The sequence below is a fragment of the Agelaius tricolor genome, unplaced genomic scaffold (assembly GCF_023055355.1).
Source record: "Agelaius tricolor isolate 1412-34295 unplaced genomic scaffold, bAgeTri1.0.p SCAF_2, whole genome shotgun sequence".
NCBI classification, from domain to species: domain Eukaryota; kingdom Metazoa; phylum Chordata; class Aves; order Passeriformes; family Icteridae; genus Agelaius; species Agelaius tricolor.
Genome location: NW_027269262.1, coordinates 62,964,102 through 62,989,322, shown reverse-complemented (window position 1 = coordinate 62,989,322; position 25,221 = coordinate 62,964,102). Strand labels below are relative to the sequence as shown.

The 25,221-nt window shown below is 38.4% G+C and overlaps 1 protein-coding gene across 4 annotated transcripts in view; it reads left to right on the top strand.

Moving 5' to 3' along the window:
- EYA1 (EYA transcriptional coactivator and phosphatase 1) overlaps positions 1-25,221 on the top strand; it is a 159,752-nt gene that overhangs the window by 68,702 nt on the left and 65,829 nt on the right. For 3 of the 4 annotated variants that reach the window (XM_071420940.1, XM_071420962.1, XM_071420953.1), the window contains 6 exons: positions 4,919-4,968; positions 6,384-6,511; positions 8,333-8,395; positions 18,749-18,829; positions 20,718-20,787; positions 21,193-21,338. In XM_071420940.1, the coding sequence (XP_071277041.1) occupies positions 4,919-4,968; positions 6,384-6,511; positions 8,333-8,395; positions 18,749-18,829; positions 20,718-20,787; positions 21,193-21,338 (538 nt within the window). The remainder of the gene's footprint in view (positions 1-4,918; positions 4,969-6,383; positions 6,512-8,332; positions 8,396-18,748; positions 18,830-20,717; positions 20,788-21,192; positions 21,339-25,221) is intronic. The other variant, XM_071420946.1, reaches the window with a different exon arrangement.

The window sequence follows — 25,221 nt, the reverse complement described above, 5'->3', positions numbered from 1 at the left end:
GCTTAATATGTTTAAAGTTTCCAAACACCAAGGAAAACATGCAGATCCCCCCGGAGAACTTTTCAAGATGACAGAATAAACATCTACACAACTGAAATATCTGACGTTTATTGACATTTTAGGTGGCTTTTTCAGAACGGTGATCTTAGAACAAGGAAGTTAAAGACATTCTGAAGTCTTGTTAAATTTACATCTTCCTTTTGAGCAACCAAGACCCACCAAACATTCTCTTGGTGTTTCAAACACCAAGAGGAAGGACTGCCCTTTACAGTGCAAGATTGATTCTGGAAAAATAAGGTGTTAGTGCACTTAAAAATGCTTCTTTGAAGGTCGTTGGGGTTTGGTGTGGTTTTCTTTCTTCTGTAAGCAAACATTCAAAACTGAGGTAAGCGGAAGGGATAAAAGCTTTCCGGGAAAAATAATGATAGTGTATTTTGTATAGTTTGTTTAAATTTAAAAATGAGCACCGGGGGAAATTTGGAATAAGAAGTGGAAATGTGGTGTAGTGTATCATTGGAAGTTTTTAACATTAGATACCATGTATAAAGATTATTTTATTTTCCAACCCATACTGAGATGGTTCGCAAAGCATCTGCCGGAACGCAGACTACTGCTTTGGGGTGTCAAATAAATGCATGGTATTGATATGGATATGCACTGGTAAAAGTACATTGCTATACGTGTGTGTGTAAACACATTAAGAATTTCAGGTGTATAAACACGTACGCACACAACATTTTCGTGTTGCTCACAAACCTATGACATGCAGTTTTTAGCCAAGCACCTCGCTGCTGTCAGAGTTTTCCCAAGGCCTTGAATGGTCTGGAAATGAGCAGCCATCCCCTCTCAGCAGTTCTGTGCAGTGACAGACGGCTTGAGTCATGCTTCACCTTAGGAGAAAAAAAGAATGAGTAATCATTTTGTTTGAATTGCAATAAGTATGAAATATTTCTTAGGAGCCAAAAAAAATCTTGGAAAAGCAGAAAGATATTCTTACATGGCTGGTCATAATAGAAGCATTGTCACATTGTAGTATTTCTTTCTTAAGGGGAAGAAAGTGTTGGGATTTCAAAATGTTTCATTCATGAGTGTATGAAATGAGCACATAGGATAGCACTTCAGAAGCATTTAAACTGGCAATTAAAAATTTAATAACTGCAATTACTTGCTTTTGCTTTCATAAGTACAATTTGTCTTTGATGTGAATATCTAATGAAAAAGCCCAACCTCTTGGAGCCCAGCATTATATGATTATTGGAAGAGTGAAAGCATTACCAAGTTTCCTGGGTTGCCAGCAAGGTGCCTTTCTGCAGCCAATTTGCATTTTAGTTTTGTAACATTTTGGCTGTTGAAGCCATTATGTCGGTAGATACTGACTGCATTGCTCTTTTAGGGAGGTAAAGAGTGCTGTTGGGAAAAAAGTCCTTTTCCCTCCCTCCCTCCACCCCTTCCTAAAAATGACAGATTTTTTTTTCCCTAAGAAGGAACACCCTCATTTGAAAACTGCCATTGTCTTTGAAATTTGCTTCTTTAAAGTAGAACTGTGTTTTAAGAGAAAACTTGTGTGCTGGCTATAGTTTTCTGGGTTAAATTCTTATTTTCACTTTGAAAATTTCTTTTCAGCTGGAAAAATGTTTTAAATTATAGCCATTAAAAAAATTGCTCCTAGCAAGCAAAAATACTGTGGAAAACCTGTAATTTAGACAAGTACCTACATTTTATTTGCTCTGTGCTGCTGAAATTTAGAATCTCTTCCCATTTACAGTTTACTTTTCACAGAACATTATTAACTTTTTGGCTTCATACATGATCTTCTGTCAGATGCTTTTGATTTGTAATTTAGCAAAGTATAATAAACAGTGCAAAAGTCATGAATTTTCCTCTGCATCCTGAGCTCTGTGGTAGGGAAAATGTGATAAAATGTGTACCTTAAGTCTTGTTTGATGATCTCTCAAAGCAAGTTTGCCTTCTGGAAATAATTTCTGGGGTTGAAGAGCATGGTATTAACAGATTTAATGTGGCTATTCAGTGGATTGGTGGAGTACTATGTGAGGTTTAACAAAATGAGAGAGACAAATTGAACATCAACAAAACCTACATCTGTGAAGAATTATAAATTTAATTAGAAAAAAGGGCAAACTTAAAAGACCTCATTAACTAATCAGAATTTGATGTTACTGATTTAAGATTCTTAAATGGATGAATTTTAAGTAGCTTTGCTATCACTGTCCTTTTTTTCTCGCCATGTACTACATAGTGCCCAATCTGCAGTCTGTATTAAGGAGAAAGATGTGAATGTTACTGACAAAAATCAAATTATACAGAGTAATGTTTTTGAAGTATTAAGGAGAATGTGTATGCCATTTAGCCTATAAGGCGTTTTTAGTTCGAGCAGAGCATTGAGTATGAAGGGGGTGTGACAGCTCCTTTTTTTTTTTTTTTTTTTTTAATGTGACCCATTTCTGTCCAGATAAGGCCAAGCATTTGGGTTTTTTCCCCCCCACTTTTTATTTGATATGTGAGTTATGTTGCCAAACTTCAATTACCCAGAAACCTGTTGACAAAATGGGAATATATGAGAGAAAGCACAAGCACACACCACCCAGAAATGTTTTTATTCTATGAATTAACTGGTCGTCATAAGTGTGGTTCCTTACTACATTGTAATTTTGTACTGCACATAAAAAACTGAAAGCATGTGAAGTGTAGCATTTTGTAAACTGTAACTAATTTCAGTCACATCTGTGTCTAATTGTTGTCTGCATTCGCATTCTTGAGAGTAGATTTATTTTTCCTGGACCACTCTGTGGATTCAGCTGACCAGCCTAAGTGAGGATTAGTTGTTTTAAAGTTATTTTGATTAAAGAGTCATTTTTAAATTTGGTAACGTGCAACACATGGTTTAAATAATCCTTGAGACACAAAGGAATATATCTAAAGTATGTCTAATGAAAATGAAAATTGTGGATATGAACTTTCACAAATCATGGAGTGTTGGAGGACATTTAAGGTATATATTTAATTCACTGTGAATGAGCTGGTTATTTTTTTTGCCCTGTCCCACAAATACATTAATGAGATCTTTCTTGCTATGCACATACATGGACATCTATATATGTATATGATGTATATATTTTCAAATGCGCAGAAGTTGCTATTTTTGTCAAAATTTGGTACTTAAAATAGGATTACATTTTTTTAAATTTGAATCAAGTATTAATAATTGTGTAGTGCATGTTGGAAAATATCAGTTTGTTAAAGCATCCATTTGAAAAAGGAAGTCTTTTCTATTATAAAAGATGGGTTTTATAAGATCCTGTGCAAGAGGGAGTGAAGATAGCTCTGTAGGCAAACCTAGTTCTCACCTATAATTTTTTCCAGGTGTTTAGAAGTAACAGCAGAAGCATATCCTAAGGCACTCTGCAGCAGTTTCTGGGATAAAGAACTAAGGAGAAAAAAAATTCCTTAAACCAAAATGCAGACTTTTGACTCTATCTGCAAGTCTAGTTTGATTTGGCATGCAGCGATGTATTGAAAAGCGTGTTATGCAGTACTTTAAGTACCCAGTTATAAAAAGATTGATGTTCTTCAGCATGCATTATTGCATGCTTCTTGACATCATTTGTAGTGCTCTTCCTTGCCTGACTGCCCCTAGCAGTTGTTTACTCTTGCTAGTAGTAATTCTGTCTGTGATTAAAAATAACAAAAAACCCACCCTACAGACACATAAGTAGGATTTGCTCGGATGATTTTTATGGCACTTCAAATGCCTCATCTCCCTTGTCTTTGCTCTGTGATCATTTAAGGGATGTCAGTTCAGGTTGAATGGAAACGTACAAGAAAGATCCTCACTGCAGACATTGGGAGGATATATACCTTGCCCAGAGAAGCTTTCGTGTGCTTTTAAGCTAACAGAGTATATTTCCACCTGAATTTTATCACCTGCTGACAATTGTTACTGCCTAAAGGTTGTTGGTAAAGCAACAGTGTTTTTCTGATGGAATATGAAAACTATTACTCACCTGAGTTATAAAAGGAATGATTTGATTAAACTAAAAAATTATTGGTGGGCTTTCCAGTGGAAAAAGATTCCTTTTCTTCATGAGCGACCTCAGAGGTAAATTCTACAGCTTCCTCCCATTTATTTAGCCAGAAGTATCCTTTTAAGTAATTTTACCAGAAATCGCATTAGCAACTGCAATTTTTAGGAATAAGACTATGCAATAGCATGTGGAGTTTTTATTTTAATTTGACCTGGCTGGAGATGGGCTTCTTTTAGAGGTGATTCTGTCAGGCTGTGTGCTTTATAGTGAAGGTCTTTACCATAGGTAGACTTGCCCGTTGTTATTCTCTACCCCTCCTCCCCAAAATATACCATCAGCATCTCCAGCTCGCCTTTGGGGTGAGCTTGACTTGTGTGTTCCCTGTGGCACGGAGGAAGGATGGCGAGGAGCAAAGGAAGAAGAAAACCAGTGTGATGAGGAATCTGTCAGGACCGAAGGAGGAAGAAGGGATGAGAGGAGCGGAGGATGCTGCGGGGCTCGGGGCAGGAGCAGCTGGTGCTGCCCTTGGCGGGGTTACCTTTGCGGGTGCAGGCAGAGCCGAGCCGAGCCGAGCCGAGCCGGGGGAGGAGGAGTGCGGAGCCCCTGTGCAGCTGTCACGGGCCCCTGATGAATCACTATCCCGTCACTTGGCTGCCGTCCCCTGGCGCGGGGAGGAGGGAGAGAGACCTGCCGGGGAAACAACAGTTGAGCCTTCAATTTAAAGACAATATGCCTTTCAGGGGCACCGCACCCTCCTCCTCTCCCTTTGGATTTAAAGGACAGAATTGTCATCCGTAGTGATATCCTTTCTTTAAATTAAGGCCTCATAGTAAAGTGGAGTAATAGAAGCTTCTGTTTGTTTCCCTGGTTTACAGGTGCAGAAGTCCCAAACCAGTTCAGATGTTGCTGTTTCCTCAAGCTGCAGGTAAGAATTTGACCAAAAATTGATAATTTTTTGCAAGCCTTTTATTGTTGGGGATTTTTTTAAACTTCAAGTGATGAGTAAAATATTTATTCTTGTTTCTCACATTAAGCAGATGAGTAAGTGCTGGAGCGTAGCCTTTACGTGTGTGCAACCAAATCTGTAAACCATGAGCACGTATCTTTTACACAAAATTGTTTGAGTTTATATTTGATGCAGGCGTTTTGAACTTATTGCAGTATCATCTTCTTCTTTTTGTGTAGAATGTTTTAGGTAAAGAAATATTAAATGAAGGATCTATGTTTAGAATCTGTGATAAAGCTTTGGTTAAAATACAAAAGCTTTGTACCTGAAATGACACTTAGAATATTTATACCATTACTGCAGGAGTAATTTTATATAAAATTTTAATAGTCTTTAAAAGAGCCTAAGCATTACTTTTAAACTGAAAAATTACTAGTTCAAGTGCCTTGGAGGCACAGTAACCTATGAAGTTTCTACTGGGAGCAATTACTTTGAATGAGTACATCAAATAACAATCTCAAAAGTTTTAGGTATAAAGGCGCAGAAGGGTAGGGAACTTCAGTGATAAGCTCCAACACCAACCAAGGGATATGTCATGGTGGTGATGACTGTTATCCTGTTAATATAGGGCCATTGAAAGCACAAATATTAAATATTTAGCTGCTTTAATGCTGTTTAAATGTTTAATTTTTGCTTTAGCTGGGAATTGCTCTTTCCTCATTTTGAGTGAGCGACAGCTGCTGAGGTACAGCAGAGTGCTCAGGCACACCAGCGCCTGCATGGTCTCACTGTATGTCGGGCAGATCCCTTCCCAGTTGGGCACGCTTTATGTAATCCACAAAGCAAACAAGTGAGCAGACATAATAATGTTTTAATGCTGCATTTGTTTCAAAGGAAACAGAGGAACAATTAAGTAGTTTGCCAGAGTAAACACATACATCAGGAATATCTCATTCCCTGTCAGTAGATGATAGGTTTCCACAATTGCTTCAAGTGTTTTATTTGTTTTGGAGGCCCATTATATTGCCACTGAGTGGTAAATCTTGAAAAAGCAGAGTGTTAATTTGTTTTTAAGAGAATATATGTCTTCATATGTTGGTGATTCTGTCTTTGTACATATTTTAAAAATATGAGATTGCATCAATTTTTAAAGTGCAGTGCTTGGAATCTAGGTTTTATTTAGTTACAAGATGCAAAAATAAAGTAGCTGGCCACTCATGTTTGGGGCTACGACATGAGTTAAGCGCTGGAAAAGATCAAGTTGGGAAAAGTAGTTAATTTTTTACTAAGTGTTTCTGGGATGTTGATAAATAGCAGGCTGCATCTCATAAAGGCAGTTCCTCTGTAATTCATGTTGACTTATGTCACTAAAACAAGTTGCATCTTGTTTTCAGGTCTATGGAAATGCAGGATCTAGCCAGCCCACACAGACGACTAAGTGGTAGTAGTGAATCCCCCAGTGGTCCAAAACTTGATAACTCCCATATAAATAATAATTCCATGACACCCAATGGCACAGAAGGTGAGCCAGACTTTTTTTTTTTCAGTGTTTCATAGCTTGGTTTTTTTTCTCCTTTTTAGCTTTGGTGTTCTCACAGTCAGCACGCTATATAATGTTTTACTAATTTAGGTGTTCTGTGTTTATTCATATGTTACATAAAGGCAATGTTCAATGTTTATCAGTAGTTACTATTATCAAGTTTCAGCAATAGCTTTCATTACAGGTTTATGTTTCTTTCATGGAGTTTGAGGGGACTGAGCAGGTAGTATGTGCAGAGCTTAAATTAAAAAAAAATGTCAAAAAACTGAAAAGGAAGTTTAATGATGAGAGAAAAGAAGTAGGTGTTTACAATTGCCATAGTAAAAAATGTATTTTTTCAGTCTTTCTTGCTATTTTGGTATTTCTTTATGTCTCATTTTTTCTAAGCTCCTAAGGCTATGAGAATTTTGTCAAGTAGGCTAATAAAACTGAGTGTTGAAAGTTCCTCAGGCCAGCTTGCTTCTCTGATGGAGTGACCAAAATTCAAACAGGTGTACTAATTCAATGGGGTAAACTGATATCTATTTCTCAAGAAGCAGTCAGGCAGTTGATAAGTTATGTTTGTTCTCAGTAGAATACTAACAACAGAACAACCTAACAGCTTTGCCAGTAATATAATACATCTATAATACATATAATAATACATATAATGAAACACAGGAGGGTTTATGCAGTGAGCAGCAAAAAATGCTCTTTCCTGAAGCATTTCTATGGCAATAGTGGAAAAATCATATGGGACATTTAACTGGCTGTGTGAACAGAGACTTAATGCATTACTGGAAGACAGAGTCATGCAGGTTCAGTATTGCTCTTCAGCATATATGTATAAGTAAACTGCTACAACTGCTGTAGCAAAGATATGATTTTTTTTTTCCCCCTAAGAACTGGGTTGCAGTAGTGCTGTCAAACTCTTTAGGATTATGGACATGCATTTTTCCAGGAAAGGCACATGTCAATCAAACAGATGTTGTTCCCCCCCTCAATTCCCCACATATCTTTGTTATTCATTGTAATTGGAGTCCTTGGTAGTGGGGACAGTTTATGGGTTATCAGATTAACAGGGACTTGTGCCAGGCTTGTGTGTAATTTACTTTTTGCTATTGCTGTAAAAGTATTGCTTCAATCAAATATTAAGCCATAAAAAAACCCAAACCCTTTTTAAAGGATAAATAAAGTACTTACTGTGCTCATGGTGTTTAAGCAGGAAAATATTTTATGTCCATAAATTAATCTTCTTCCTTTAAAATATACAAGTATGTTATTATATTTTTATATCATATTACCAGGTATACACCATTTTTGGTACAGGATAAAATTGCCCTTTCAAATTAAAATTCCTTTAGCTCACAGAAGCCTTTGTTGTAAACTTCATGAGCTTTTCTACCTTCTATATAACTTGAAGGTTCTTTTGTAGCAAAAAAAAAAAATAGGGGGTGTTCCTTGAAACATTGAAAGATGCTCATCATCTGACTTGACTTTTTGTTCGACATGTAGTGCCGTGTGCATCCACTCTGAGAAAGGCTTAATATTACTTTGTCAGGAAATGAGGTATATGTTGTATCTGTTAATGCACTGACCTCAGGTAGAAAATAATTTTGGAAATAATATCTCAACTTCTAGGTAGGTATCAGAGTTTATTGAAAGAAGTCAATTAAACCATGGTAACTTATTTGTCTGACACTCGAACTTTCCAGTTTAAAAGAATTTGGAGTGAATTCTACCCAGAAAGCTCTAACTTGCAATAGATGTTTGCCTCCTGAGATGAAGCCAAACGGTTTTCTTTTGTTTGCCCTTTTCCCTCAGGTGACATGACCCTCCTCAGCACTGCAGACTGGCTGCTCAGCCCTAGCACACAGAGCCCTGCAGGTTTGGGTGCTGCAGGCGTGGGCACTCAGCATGCGATTTTGGATGTTGTTCCAAAAGTGTCCTGAGAGACAGCTTGTGCTTGGCGGTTCTGCTCTGAGCTCTCTAATTTGAAAATTCCTGTCTCTGATTGCTCTTAAGTGACAAAGAAGGAAAAGTTTTTCAAAGAAACTAGTAGAATAATTTATTTCTGAATGAAATGTGTGCCAAGAGACAAAATTTGTAAGTGAAGCAGATCCCTAAGAATCTGAAGGTGGAATTTTTACTGCTTATCTGTTTTATCTTGAGAAAATGTTTTGTTAGGCTCCTTGAGCTGCTTAAAAGACTTAAGAAGGAGTGGAGTGAATGAAGCAAAAGTTTTCTATTTTTTTTTATGAAGGTTGAAATAAAATTATTTTTTCTGGGATTCTTGAAGCAGAATCCTGCTGAGCCAGAAGTGGCTGATTGTAAGCATGTGGTTGCAAAGGCTCACCAAACAATTCTTTCTAGATGCTGCAGTGTGGTTTGCTTGATTGTTGCACATGGAGTGGAAATGTGGGTTGCTGAATCTTCACATGTCAAATATAATGTGTGAAATCAGCTTCTACCATGCACAGATTCTCACTAATGTGAAAGAGCCCTCCTTCCCTAGCATAAGAGATCTTCATGTGACTGAGAAGAAGGGCCTCTAGGTATTTGCATGTTATAAATATCTTGTAAAGATATGTTAAATTTGATTTGACTATGGGTGTGATTTTGACAGGTTTCCATACCCTGAAGCACAGGATATGTTCACTAGATGAGGGGAGGGGAAGAAGAAAGAAGAAGGAAAAAAAAAAACCTGTCCCAAAGTGAAATGGCTGCATTTCAAACAAATGTTCATTAATTCCTCTAAGGCACATTTTCAGACTTGTCTTCTATTGATGTTTTTCTGGAAGAGGATGTGGTTGGAAGATAGCTCACTTTCTTAGCTAATGTTTTTAGCTTCACACTTAGCTGTAAGTTTTCAAAGCACTGAATGGGGATTTAGTTGTGTGATTGAGTCTGAATTTAATCTCTACATGCAGCTTATATATAATAACTCTTTGTGTGTTTAAATTCACTTTGAGAGAGCAAAATTCTTCTCTTGGCCAGGCAGCATGGTCTTCACTGATGGGGAAGTAACAAGAAAATTATAGACCTTGACCAGACAGAAGTTTCCCAGGATCAAATGCAGAGGACTAAAATGTCTGGCTAAAGGCACTCAGAAAAATCAGGCCTAGTATGCCAAGGTGATGCTGACTATAGAAATACTACAGTATTTGAGGTTTTCCTGTTCTCTTTAAGTGTATTTCCACAACATACCCTCCTATTGTAGAAAAGAGCAGGCACTGGACACCATAAAAAATATGGCCTTGTATAACTTGCCTAAGAAAATCTCTTAAAACAAATTATTGGAGTAGGGATCAAAATCGTCATAGTTTTGCCTTATCTCTAATCTTCCTTTGCCAGTGAATTGCCATGGTGGGTTGATACTGAAGGAGTTAAAGGAACAATAACAACAGAAGCTCATAAAATTGCCATTCATTAAGTTTTATCAGACAGCTGGTGGCTATTCCAACACAGTGCCCACTTTGGTGGATACCCTTTAGAGGGGAAAGGCCGTGAGTAATCAGTAAACTTGAAAGGAGTAGGAAATCTGTTTTCCATGGCAGACAACTGCATCCAGTTTCTGCCTACAGTGATCTTTACTTTTATCTTAAGAATGTAAATCAAATCTGATGGATGGCATAGAGTGAGAAACAGAAGCCTGTGGCCCATCATGATGATGTTTTATGCAACTGAAATGGAAAAGAATAGATGAGGACTGGGAGAAGGAGCAACTTCTTCTTATTATTTTCTGAGCAACTTTATTCATTTAAGCAGTACACACCTGCTACTGCCCTTTTATTCGAGTGTTCAAGAAGGAAGGAGGGAAGGCATTGTCATATCAAGTGGGAAGGGAAAATGGATAACAAATTGAAGATCAGATTTTCAAAGATACATAGGAAGGGAGGCTTCAAAGGGAGTTGGACATCAAAAATCCTTTGGAAAAAAATGATTCTCACTCTTTAAGTACCTGCTGCAACTTGAGAATGAGATCTGACACAAAGGCAGTCAAAGCTCTCCACTACGAGACTATCTGATTTGTGGCCATTAAAAAGGTTGTTTTAAGTCTGGTGAACATAAATCCATCTTCGGGGTTTCAAAAGGCAGCACTGTGTGGTATGTTTGCTGTCAAGTTGCAGTATTACAGAATGGAGAAAAAATTGTTTTCAGTATTTCCTAAAGTAATGGGGGAGTAAGATGTCAAAATCTATAGAGAGGATAGAGCTGGTTGCTGTTGTGGCATCTGATGCAGATTTCTCTAAGTAAATTATATTTCTATAAATTGTATTTCTTGAAATTCTAGCAATACTTTGTAGCACTCAAAATAGTCTTTCAGTATTACAATTAAGCAATTCACATTGGCAGTGAATAATTTTTAATTTATTCTTATTTTTTATACAATTTTTGGTTTTTTGTGTGCTTTGGGATGCAAAGTTGTGGTAGGTGATGGTAATCAGGCAAAATAATGCTTCTTTTGGTGATTCTGGTTGTACCTTTTAATTACTCATTTCTGGAGGTCCTGCTAATTATGTATGCTGAAATTTCTATACTTGTGTTTGCACTAAGGAGCTTGATGGTATGAAACTTGTAATTGGTACCTCCCTATTTAGACATCCTGAAATAATAGCATACTAAAGACTAAAGGTAGATGTAATATTTGCCTTTTAGTAGGGTGTTAGCATCAAGAGCTCTGGATGCTGACTTCTTTACTCATCCCAGAAGAGTGCAAGAGGACCATTTTTTGGCCAGAGGCAAAAATTGCAGGGGACCTGGGCTCCCAATTGCAAGCTGGGGGTTCTGTAGAGGCTAGTAGGAGCCTTCCACCTGATGTCACTTCTGGAGGATAAAAATCAGATACAGCTGATTTATGTGAAGGCAAGGGGCTGACTTGAACTAGCCTTTCCTCCCTGCTCTTCACCTTTTTTTCCTTGCTGTATTACACTGGCTTCCTTCCAGACTCTGTCTTACCTTTTATTCTCCTGCTTCACCAAGAGTCTTTCTGTCCTGAGCACATGTAGCATAATGCTCTATTATTCCTCTTTCATAGGTACTTGGCCAGTGAAATGACTTGTTCACTTCTCTGCTTACTCAGTCAAGCAACTCCTGTTGCAAGGTCTTGGGGAGGAGACTGGCTGACAAATGTTTATTTACTTACTGTCTTTTCTATATGTATGTGCATCCATTTTTGAAAGAGGCTCTATTTCAGTTTCCTCCATTAGCTTTCCTGAAAGAAAGGACTTCCTTTAAGTGATAAGTTAATAGCAATACTGGTTCCAACAGTCATTTGAAGTAAACAAAATACTGCAAATGACAAATTACTTAAAAAAAAAAGAAAATCTTAGAAGCACTATTAATTTAATATCATTTATTTTTGAAAGCTTCTCAGATAGATGTTCACAACACATGCTGTTTCAGACAGTGGATGAAGTGTGGGTGTGAGAGCATCCTCTGAGTGTGCCCAAGGGCCCCAGAGCTCCATGTGCCCAGTGGTTGTGTGCAGGCTGTGGGCTTTCAAGGGCCTGTGAGGATATCCACTTCTTTTCTCAAAACCAGCCACAGCACATCATTCTAGGGGTGGTGTCTTTCCAGTGGGACCAGCCTGTTATGCACATGTGTGTACAGTTGTGTGATTCCATACAAAAATGTCAAATGAAATGTCATTTGTCATATGCCTGGCCAGTAATACAGATGAGAAGGAAATCCAGCCCCAGCTGTCACTGTGCACCTGCAGAAGGAACAGAAGTAGAACATCTTAGTCAAAGATCACACCTTAATAGGGTAGTATTTGAAGAGCCTTAGCAACTTCAGACTTGTGGCTTAATGATATAGCATTTGCATTTGCACCTTATAATCTTCTGATGGATTTTGCTTGTCCCAAGTAGATAAAAAAGGATGAAACTTGGTTACACTTCGGGTTTAGCCATGTCATTTCACCCCTGGTCAGTGAGTGAAGTACCTGTGTCACCAGGTTTGATGAAACAAGCTAGGGAATTTGCTGCTGCTAGTGCTAGCTGGAGGGGAACAGAAGCTAGAACTATCTATCTCTTTGTCCAGGGGAATTTGGCTTTAAGTCTGTCAGTCCTGGAGTTCAGACACTGGCCAAATGTAGACCATATTATTTCCCATTTATGAAAAGTCCCACCTGCTTTGTCATTGTGCTTCTATCTTCATGAGATAGTCTTGTGTCTTGTACACCTAAATGGCAGAGCAGGCTTGACTTCTCCATGCTGCTCTCTTGTTCACATGAAAACCTCCATGTTCCCAGAAGGTAGTGAAGACAACCTTCTTTGCCCTTAACAACTGGGCCTGTGATGTTTTGTGGTCATTTTGTCTGGCTTTGGTTAAAGAATGTGAATACCGTTTGGGAGCACTGCAAAATGTTAAACATGTGCATTGTCAGATTCCCAACTGAAAAGAGGAAAATTTAAAAAAAAGAAAAGAGAAAAGTCCATGACACTTTTAGAAGGATTGGTTTTGGATATATGCTGCCTCCATTTGCAGGGGAGAGATACAAACATTTGGTATAACTGGACATGTGAGTGTGAAGGGATAAGAACCTTAGTTTGACTCAGATACTCTCATCTCCCAGCTGCAGTGAATTTTAACCCATGACTGTACTTTCAGATAAAAATCCAAGCTGAATCTTGCTTAGCAGCTACAAATACTGTCCACCTTTGTCTCTATCCAGATGTTTTTGAATTTTCTTTCTGATTTTGTTTCTGATTTTGCACTGTAGCAGTGACACCATTTCTTTGTAAATTTAAGGTTTTTACTGCTAGATGAGGAGGTACGAGGATGTTAAATCTCTTTCACCTTAAATGCATAAGAGGAAGATGAGAGTCTTGGGGGTGTATGTGGTAAAACCACAGCCCAAATATTGGGGAAGTTTTGAAGCCTCTCACATCAGAGGAGGGGAAAGCAGGGAACAGTCTGGGCTTGAACTAGAATGTGCTGCTTTGAGCAGGGACTTTTTTGAAAACCATACAAAAATTTAGGCTGGAAATTACCTCCTGGTAGTTTCCAGACAATAAGATTCAGGAAGAGTTCTCTTCTTTGAGAAGCAGTAACAAGTAAGTTTATCAGGCTTCATGGTCAGAAGCTGATGATTTGATAATCTGTGATAGAAAGAGACAATAATATCCTGGATAGGAATTAGTATAATTGAGTATCCTGTAACCTTTTTATAATTGCAAGATTCTTCCCTACAAACAAAGGGCTGTTTGAATAAAATAATGGAAAATATAATCAGCTTAGAGGTTCAAGGTAGAATTCTTGTCCTGTTGTCAGGAAAAATTATCTTTATGCTTCTAGGTGAAATTTGGGCTTCTATAGTGAGTATAGAAACAGGATGATGTCAAACAAAACAGTGTGTGAATAGCAATTGATTATACATGAAGTACTTAATCAAGATTTACATGGTGTTTAGTTACTAATATTATTTGAAGATGCCAGCCAAAATAGGGCAAGAGATTGTGGTTTTATGTATGTCTATAAACAAACTACCACACTTTGTTGAGTCTCTTGTAGCCCATGAACACTGAGAGCTGTCAGCCACAAATAATTTAATTTTGCCCACTTTTTTGTAAAATACAAAAAATATAACATCATAGTGTTAATTCAATCTTGAAACTGCAAAATCAAAACCTATTTAATGCCAGGCATGTTTGCAATATTTCTATTCTGATTTAATGTATATGGCATAGCTGTTAACAAAAATGAGTTCAGTGGAGCAAGACTTATATGTATTTAATGTAATAAAAGCAATTTTTAAAAGATATTTTAAAACCTTACTTTTTGCATGCTTGAAGGTGCAAATCTTTATGACGTATTCCTACAACTTCTGTGAGTAGCCAAATATTAGGTCTCAGAATCCATATTTAAAATAGCCAGCATCTCATTCTCATAACAGTCTTTACTGATATATATACCAGGAACTGCATGACAAGCTGTGAACTCAGAAAGTTGTTACTTGGCCAATGAACCACATGAACTTGTGGGTTCTGGTCTGGAGTTCTCTCTCTCAATAGAGTTCAGAAACTGCCATGTAAGTCATTTTTTAACCACCTTTTGCTATACAGCTGACAAAACAGGGCACATTGCACTTTCAGTCCCTGAGTTCTTTTAGAAGAAAAATCTTAACAATCTATATAACATTAGATCAGCAGTTGTGATATCTCTGATTTTTTTTTTCTTTTTGTTCTTCAAGCTAGCATTTGTGCTATTATCTGCTACTCCTATTTTTTCTAGTGTTCCGTGTGTTTTCTTACACAGTTTCTTTTTAAGTATTATTAGAATCTCACAAATTACTAGAAGCAAAAAATAAGGGGAAAAAACCTCTTCGTTGACATAATTTCTTAAGCTCCTCCATATATAAAGCAAATCTAAATCATTGGTTGTAAATAAACACTGACTTTTTGCAGCAGGTTAAGAAGACATTAGTCTGCTTCTTGGACTTCTTATTGATAATCTCATTCATGAGTGATATGGGTGGCACTAAAACTTAGTAGTACATTGCTAAATCAGGGTCTGTCTCTAGAATTCAAGTCTGATGATTCTGCATCTCTGTAAAGGTCAGTTTTGATAAAGGAGCAGCAGGAAGGGGAACTTTTCCTGTGTCACTTTCCACAGTTTCTACCACAACTGAGCATGGTGTTGGCTGGTCCTGGCAAGCTTGCAATGTGTGTTGTCTAGATGTGGCAATATTCCCACTCATGTCCCAGTGTCATCTTGTGAAAGCTTAGGACATGTTGCAGAAATGTTAATTGCCATGGAAAATGTGAAGAGCTGAACTCCAGAGCACCCGTAAGCAGCATGTGGCAGGGCCAGATCTGTGCCCAGCCAAAGCCTGGCTTCCTTGGACAGCTCCATATGTCTCTCATCATAGACATGGATGACTCATGTGCTGCTGGGATAGACTGTGAGGCCTGTATTCTTAGGCAATCCCTCTTCAGTTCTCTTTCCCTGTGATTCTGGGGTGAAAGATGCTCCATGGCAGTTGGGTTTTGCCTTGGACAAACAAGAGTTTGCAGTAAGAGTACATGTAAATATTTCCAACAGGTAAACCCATGGCTATTCTTCTCAGTTTATTTCTTTGTATAGGAAGATTTCATCCTCTTAAATGTGCTTAGGCTGATAGAAGGAATTATGCAGCAATTTTCAGGCATTTTAAAGTACTTGGAGAATGGAGAGTTTTTCAGTACCTATTCATCTTTATTAAATTCCCAACTATCTTTGCCACAAAGGTTCATTAAGGTTGTGGTTGTTTCTAAAGACAGCCTTCTAGGGCATATTTTTCATCACCCAAGTAATGGGTATCCAGATCCAGGGATCCAGGAATAATGGGAACATCTTTTCTTCTATCCTGTTTTTTTTTTTTTTAATATTCAGGAGGTGGAACAGCCGAGAGAGGAAACATAAAGTTTTTAGGAAAAATTGGTGAGCACCTCAGTCAGCAACTAGAATTCCTTCCCATGAAGATGGCACTGCATTGTATTTCATATTTTTCCTGTCTCTTTAAAAGTAGTATGTGTAGTAAACAGCATTGAGTTTTAAACTGTGTTGAACAGAAGTATTGCTCATTAGTCATAGAAACAGAAATTACATCTTGACAATGTTTTTCTGAAAATGGTATCTTAAACAAGGATCCAGATAGGTGCTCAGAGGCTCATCCAACCTGTCCTTGAACATTTCAAGTAATGGGGCAGCCACAGCTCCTCTGGGCAACCTGTTCCTGTGCTTCACCGCCCTCGAATAAAGAATTTCTTTCTGGTATCTAGTGTAAACCTATCTTTCCCTTTGGATCCATTCTCCCTTTTTCTGACACTACGTGTTCTTGTAAAAGGTCCTTCTCCATTCTTCTTGTGGGCTCCCTTCATGTACTGGAAGGCCACAATTAGATCACCCCAAAACCTTTTCTAGGCTCAACAGTCCCAAATGTCCTAGCCTTTCCTTGCAGGGGAGGTGCTCCACACCTCCAATCATCATGGTGTCCTTCCTCTGGACTTGCTCCAACAGGTCAATGTCCTTCCTGTGCTGGATGCACACTCCCAGTAGGGTCTCAGAGAGCAGAGCAGGGGGCAGAATCCTCTCCCTTGCCCTGCTGGCCATGCTGTTTTGATGCAGCCCAGGATTCAGTTGGGCTTTCTGGGCTGGAAATGGACATTTCCAGCTCTCACCTAACTTCTCACCCTCCAGAAATCCCAAGTCCTTTTCAGAAGGAAGGAAGTAACTGCTTTTTATCTAGAACTGACAGTTTACGTTTCTATACTGTGTGAGGCAGTTCAGCATAGTCCTCGGACTACTAATTTGGAGTGATCCAAAAAATGAAGAATATGGAATGTTGTTTCTGCAATGGAGAAGAGTTTGGAGAAAGCACATATTGAAAATTTCCACCCTTTACTCCAGGTTAGGTGGATCTGTCTTATCTTCCTCTGTTTTCCTCCACCACAGATACCAGCTATAGAGGAAAGCATCTTTCATTGTTATTCCCAAAGTACAATTGCATTATGGAAATTAGGCTCAGAAGACTTGCACATTCTGGGGAAACTTGGAGTAGTCTATGAGAGAAGTGTGAGTCTGACTTTAAAATGTAGCTGTGATAAACTTTTAAGAAAATGCAGAAGATGATGTAGATCCTATAATTTTTCATATCTAGGTTGACAAACTATAGAACATGCTGTAAAAGTGTTTCTGAAAAATTACTTGTGATAGACACTCATAATAAATATTTCATTGTATATGTGTGTTAGACTTTCAGTGTTTAGTCATTAAATGGGTAGTGAATAACTTACATGCTGTGTTTTTAGGAAATACCTTTGTAATAGAGTTATGGTTCAAATCATGAGCGCACTTTTGGAGTGAACCTTGTGGCCACCTTTTCTTACCACAGTAATTCCCCTTAGGGAGTCTCTTGGACTTTACTTGTTTCAAAAAAGCTGCTTTGCAGAAGTGCAGCTAATGTTCTCAAGCTGAATAAATGCTCTAAAAAATGCCCAGCCTCTGGACACTGGGCCCTCTGCCCCAACCATTTCACTTCATGAAACTTTCCTAAATGGACTGCATTGCTTGTTAATGCAGACACAGCAGAGTTTTGTGTGCAGCTAAGCATTGAACTCCCAAGTTAGCAGGCAGAAATCCTTCATGAGAGTCAAAAGAAAATACTGGACGATTATTAAAATCTTGAGAGATTTCTTGCAAATCCCATGGAGGAGGCTTGGTGAAGGAAATAAAACATGCAAAAATAAGAACGTGGACTGGCAATGAAAGGAAAGGTCTTCTGTGAGAAGAGGGACATCCCTCTGCCTACCCTTTTCAAACTTGGTACCAAAGGTTTCTGCTAGGGATGGTTGTAATTCCTGAACACACATGTATAGACAAACTGTATGGGGAGTAGCTATTGGTGCCTATTTTGCATCCATGCCAAGTCAGCCCCATCCTTGCTCTTTGGATCAGGATACTGTCCTGATCTTAGCATTACAGACTTTGCACTGGACTGACAGAAAGGGAAATTGTTAATTTACTTGAGGTTTTATTAAAAGTCATTAAAATTGATTATTAATTATGAATCAGCATGAGCCAGGCAATAATCACTTGGTCTATTTCTTTTTAACTCTCAGACAGCCATGTTATGTTGTGGGTGCAGAGGGATAAAATGTAAAAGCATTCTTTGAAGTATTTGGTGAGGAGTGTGTCCTCTTTTTGTATTCTGTTGGTTTTCATTTTGAGAGGAGAAATCCACCACAAGAAAAGTGTTTTACTTCATCACAAATCCTTAATTTTTCTCTGAAAAATTATTTAATTGGAAGCAAGATTTGAACAGCCCTCAGCGAAAATAATTTTAAAATTATTTCCTCTTTTGTCTTATTCAATTTGCTGTCTTTCAAGCCTGTAAATGCTGTGTGACCTGATCTAAATGTGGATCCTTATTGTTGGGTCTGTAGGATTAAGAGGAATCAGGACAGGTGCAGAGAGTTGCATGGACTTCTGGTTTGTTACAGTGGCTTTTATTCCTTGGGGACAGGAATAACCCTCTTGATCATCTTATATTCATGTGTAAATAAATCATAGCTGCCAGTATTTTGCACTGTTTGTATACACAAATACATAAAATGCAAAATATTGATAGTCATGATTTAGAACTTTTTTGGCAGATTTCTGCTTTATTGAGTTTGTGTTTGTGGTGAGTGTGTGTGCATGCACCTGCAAGAATATTAGGAGCATATAGAATATCTTCTGTTTATATTTCTGTAGTTAAAACAGAACCAATGAACAGCAGTGAGATCACTACTACTACTACCACAGACGGGTCTTTAGACAATTTCTCAGGATCAGGTAAGGAATAAACCAAAGTTTTAAGCTCAGCATTTTTTTCATTTATTTTTTTTCTTATCCCATGTGATCTAAATCTGTGCACCTCTCTTAGAAAGCCTTTTGTACTTTACATCTTTTACCAATTTCTCTACATTTTAGTCTAAGTCAACAGGAGTTTTCCCCAAATAAGGAGCATTACAGTATCAGGCTGATTGATACCAGGCTTATTGTCTTTGGTGGGAGTCTCACTAGGGAGTTTTCTGGCCCAGAGGAGTTATTTTTTGTTTTCTGTGAGTAAACATACATACCTCTGTGATTATTATTCTAATTGAGGGGTAGGTCTTCCTCATTTCTTGTAATTTATTATTACCAAAGTATTTATTCTTTTGTCAGGCTTCTTTTCTTAGAGGAAGGCAAATGCATCTTAGCTTCTGGCATACAAGATACAAACACTGTGAGAACAGTCTAAGATGTTTGCTGAGTTTTGCACACCTGTGGACTAACTGTGGTATTTCTAGCACATTGGTTTTATGGTGCAAATCAAATCAGAAAAGGATCTAATATTATATTGTGGGATTACATTTCAGTAGTGGCAAAATTTGACGTCTCACAACCAGTCAGACTCCTGGTAGCCAGCCCTTTCCTGGTCTTGTCACAGCCTCCATTTTCTGTAAAGGCTGATGAATTTGAAAGCATCAAGCCTGAAAGCCCAAAGAAAGGCTTCTAAGGTATTTTAATTCTCTGAAAGAAGAAAATACACTATGTACCTAATTGTAGCTACATACATCTGTGGTGATCTGAGTAAAGGTTGGAGTGTAACACTTGGCATGCCTGCAGCCTCACAGGCCGCAGAAAAGAAAAATCATCGGATGTAGAAGGCAAAGAAAGAGACTCCCTGCTTCCCCCCCCAGAGTGTAAAGATGATGGATTTTCCCTGTAGCTGGCCAGGAAGGGGGTAGCTGGTGAGGGGTAATGATGTGTGCCTTGTTTATTTCCAAGCACTTAGCAATAAGGCCTGTTGTTTCTCGGGCTGTCTGATCTTACAGTAGTCTCATAACCTGCTGCTGACCCTTTCCTGGCAAAGGCTCCCAGGCCCACCTTGGGACCTAGAGGAGAAGTGACACCCAGACAGTAACCAGAGAGGGAAAGGCTCCCAAAAATATCATCCTGAGCAGAGGAGGCCAGCAGAGCTGCCACACTCTGAGCAGCACCCAGAGATGCTGACAGAAGTGAGCAGTGCTGGGGGAAGGCTCCGCGTCAGCTGGGGCTGCGCAGGGAGCAGCTCATGGCGCGGCCTCCTCTGCTTACCTGTTTCACTAACTGCATCTGCACCCTGGACATCCTTCTGCAATACTGATTTAAAGGGCTGAAAGCATTTTAGACAGCAAATAAGGTGGAAGAAAATAGAAGTGTAATAAGGTAATACATAGTCTACATTAGGGATTTTTTTTTTTTTAAAAAAGAGGCGCGTGCTCTGAAGCGGGCCATGTGTTTTCAATCGAGGCACGCATAAAGCTCCTTCATAAAATGTAGGTCTTAAAAATTCTAAAAGTTAATAAAATGTTGCACTTGAGATATCAACAATCCTTTGAAAATATGAAGGGAAATGTTTCCACTAGGAAATAGGTTGTTTGCATTGAAAATGTTGCCTGTGTGCAACCAAAGAATAAACTATGGCTCGGGAATTGTACAAAGGGGTAATTTAGTATTTGAGATTTGCAATCAAGATTTTAATGTTAAGCATTCCTGTATAGTTCCTCATAAAATATTATTTTCTATCTAAGGTATCAATGATATTTGAATTTAATTAAAATCTTGTTAATACTCTGAAATTCTATTAGGAAAAATAATATTTATCTTTGGTGTGTGTATTTACACTTCTGTATGCTTTCTTTTCTCCTTGGTGCAGCAATTGGAAGCAGTGGTTTCAGCCCAAGACAAACACACCAGTTCTCCCCACCACAGATTTACCCTTCCAAGTATGATATCTTTTTAAAATAATAATAGTAGTAGTAATAATAATAACTGGAATAGTGAGATTTTAACCTCATTTAAAATAATAATTGAGTCCATCTGTTAAGCCATAATTTAAACTGCAGCAGCTTCTAGGGATTTTTTTTTTTAAATGCTAAGAATGTATTTGAAAAATATTTGTAAAGTTCGTATTTCACTTATTCTTTTATTATTGATTTTTTATTGTTTCTTTATTATTATATTATTCTTATTATTTCTTTCTTATTTTGTCTCTTAAAGTTTCCATTGTCTAGCACAGCCTATGATTATGTGTTAATGAAGCAGCAGGATTATAATAAGGCTAAAAATAAGCACGTGCATGTCTGTCTAATGCAGTGTCTGTCCTATTTTCTGTCCCTTGTAATCAATAGCAGACCCTACCCACACATTCTCCCCACCCCGTCCTCACAAACGATGGCTGCCTATGGGCAGACACAGTTCCCAGCGGGAATGCAGCAAGCTACAGCCTATGCCACCTACCCCCAGCCCGGCCAGCCCTATGGAATCCCTTCCTATGGTAAGAAATCCCGGCCGTGCTCTTTTATTCCTCAGGTAAATGTTCTTTAGATCAAGCCTGTGTGACCCTTAGGTTAGTGCTTAGTGGGACAGCACTAGAGCATTTCTTGTGGAAGACTGTTGCTAGTTTTCTCACCTCGGAATGAGTGATGTTTAATTTATGTATTAAGGAGCTAAAAAGGTACTCAAGAAAATAAACCCCAGAGGTCCATGATTAGCTTTCTGTTGGTGACATCAAAAATACAGCAGTGAAATGGGAAAAGAGATCTCAGGGTTTCCATGACACAGACCCAGCCCCTGGTGACTTGCTCAGGGCTCCGCTCCCCAGTAGTTCATGAGGTTACTTTAGGATGTAAAAGTCTGAATTTCAGCTGGTACAGATTACTAGAATCCAGATGAATCTACGAGACTGTGCTGATTTTCAGCAGGCAAAAAAAAAACGATTCAAAAATGCCTCCATCAAAAAAAATCTCATTTTCCAATGTTTTAAAACTCCCTGGAGGTGAAAATTGAGGTAAATTGCCACTAAAGCTCAGTCTGCCTGATGAAGGAGATAGTACTAAGTAGCAAATATTTCCCAAAAAATTTAATTTAAAAACAAGCTGCCATGGGTGAGACCATTTTCCTGCCAGACTGTCTGCTGGCAGACAACATAGCAGTGCAGCAGCAAGGATGCATTATTAGAAAATAGGTCTTATACTCCTCTGGGGGAATATATTAAAACTATACAATCCACATGCTTTGAGCAGTATATTTTGTAAAAATATGTTCAGATAATATAAGTTTTATACCAAAAGGACAGAACTCGCCATATAAGCTGTTCACTTTAAAAGTATTAAAAGTTTTAAGTGCAAAACTGGTGAATCTTTCATCTTGAGGTCTGCAAATTGAAAATCCACTGGATCTCAAGTGTATCCTGTGGCAGATTATGGTGAACACTAGGCAAAAGAAATACATTATTTTTCCCCTTACTTTAAAATAGGTTCCTCAGTATAAATTGGATGTTTCAGCTTCAGTTCGAATGAACATATTTAAACTTACACTGTGAGATGGGGAGTCTTGGACACACAGACACACACAGACACACAGACACACAGACACACACACACACACAAGAGCTCCTGTTGCTGATGAGAGCTTGTCTGCTAATTCCATCTGGATCAGGGGGGATGATAACAAACAACCCTTTCCCCCACCCTTCCTTTGTTGACCTGTTTCTCCTGTGGACACCTCATGTTCATACTTGGCTGACTGCTAGGTTTGGGCAGCCCAAACAGTGACTTTTTTGTTTTTTGCTTGGTTCCTCTGGATTAAATCCTGACTTCACTGAAGTCAACTCTAAAATTCCCACTGACTTCAGCCAGGCCTTGATTTCACTACTTGAGTTTAGCTGTCTCACTGTCGTCGGAGCTGTAATTGAGAGTTGCTTTACTTGGCAACTGCTTGTGGGGGTTAACATGCTTGCCTGCTCTTTTGTTTTGCTTTGGTTTTTTGCCTAGTCCATCCCCCATGCCTAGGACTTCAGATAAATTTGCAATGTTTTACATTGCAGAGCTTACTTTTGACCACTGAAATCCTCAGCTCCTGAGCCAAGAGAATTTTTATGTGCTTTGTTCTTTTCAGACTTGTGCCTTGTGGCTGGTGCTAAGGTGCTCCTTTATAGGAGTAATATTTAAAAGCAAATAACTATTAAAAAGTTTTAGGACTTAACATATATTTTTGCTTATTTAAGGCATGCCATATAATCTGTGCTCCCAAATGCAATTGGGGAGCATTAGGACACTCATTTGCAATAAGCAAGAGCTGAAGCCTTGCTTAGAACCAAAATTCTACCCTTTGATTCTACCAGTTTAGACCCCATGTACCCTCTGTCTTGCCTTTCTTTCATCCAGGCAGAAATCTTACAGCAGTATAAAGGGAGAAGACTTATGCCTATGTGAAAGAAAAAACTGAGTTGAGGCCTCTTTCTTATTGTTTCTTTACTCTGTGTCTACTGAAAGAAAGAGTATTTGTGATTTTCTGTATCAGCCTGCCTCAGGTTTTCTCTCTAGAGTAGAGTTTGGGAAGGTGCTCAACTGTACCTCTAGCCTCTTCATTTTTCCAGTTCCCCACCTCCACAGCCATGCAGCCATGCAGGCAGGAAGGGGGGTGGAGGGGAATGCCATTGACAGCTGCTGCCCTGGGGCTCCTGGCTCTGCTTCATCTGCAAAGCCCCTGAGGAGGCTGGAGAATTTCCTGAAGCTCTTTCCTCCTGCCTGCTCCAGCACCAGCATCTAGCAAAGGCTTTGCTTACCAACTTCTTTACCTTCCAGATCCTGGCAGTCCTCTTGTGTCACTGTCCCTTCCCACTTCCTTGAGTACATTAGACTTGGGAGAAGGGAGCATCAAGGTTTGATGAGTGAAGGCTTTGGGGATGAGAGCAAGTATAAGTCCCAGGAGATGAAAGGCTCTTCATAGCATGGAGGTGCAAAAGCGCATGTCAGTGCCAAGTTGTCTTCACTCAAGTGGCATCCTCCTACTGCTGCTTTTGATCATCTCCTGCTCCGTCTGAGATGGAGACTTGGATCAGGCTGCTAGAAATTTAATGCTTGATTTAGTTAAACTTTCTCTAAGCCATATTTAATCAGCATTTCAGAAGTCCTTAAACAGACAACAAATAGGGATTGTTGATACCAAACCATCCACAGCAGGAGTTTCCCCTTGGAAACGAGGTGTCGGGATTCGTCATTCGAACTGGTTAATTGTAACATGAAACAGAAGAATCAAGTAAGCATCAGGGAAAAACAAGCAAACAGGTTTAGCTCAGCAGTTAGAAGGTCTGGCAGAAGGAATTGAGGTGAATTAATCACAACAGTTGAAAAATAATTACTTAGATGGTAGAAAATATGCTGCCATTTGTATACAGGGAGGTATTGAAGTTTTGCCAACGCATTAATTTCTGAGCCCACTCCTACCTTGAAACATTGTTGAATATTGTCTATAGAAAAATCCAACCAGGAAATGAACTTAGATTAACAGTAATTTTCAAATGAATGTTACTAATTCACACTTAGTAAATCCAGTTCAAATATTGTTGGTTTCTGAACAATGAGTTATCACTGAATGCCACAATGAAACCTAAGAATATTGTATCACTTTTCCATTACTTTGGCTATAATTATTTTTAAATGGTAGTTCATGTTGGGACAACCTTATAATTAAAACTAAGAGACAGAGGCTGAATTGTGTGCATTTCCTCAGTATTTTGCCTGCTGATATTTGCTTGCTCATTACCTTACAAATTGAGGGAAGAATCACTGAAACTAGGCAGCAAGTCATTCACTGATCAGACTTTGGATTATTTTATAACTAAATTTAGAAGTGAGAGAGTAATGTGGTGTGTAATGGATTTCTACACCAGTGCAGATTAATGGCTTTGCTATGTTTTTCCCAGTTCAGGAGATTGCTTCAGGAATAGTTCCTGTCTCTTAGGTGATTATTTGTTAAAGAACTGAATTAATGTTTAATTACCTTTGAAAAATCATCATTGCACTTAATACTGCTAGTTTTCTTTATCCACTTCTAATTCTTAAAAAAAAAACATTCTTGGAGCTGTGTGATTTTCATGTAGGAATAATATACAATGTAATTTTCGTTTATGTCATTAATGGGTAAATGGCAGGAGAGCTTGGCTATGCTATGCTTCATTAAATTCATATAAAGTTGCTAATCTACCTCTGTGTAATGTCATGAATATATGGAAAAGTTTGCCTCTGGCAGGAAAGGAAAAAAGGAATAATGCAACTTCCTGTTCATGTATAAATTTCTTTTGCAGTTATTGGAAACACAGTTTTGAATTTAACCTTTCCCTGGTGAACTTCAGTTTTCAGTGTGCTCTTAGACTG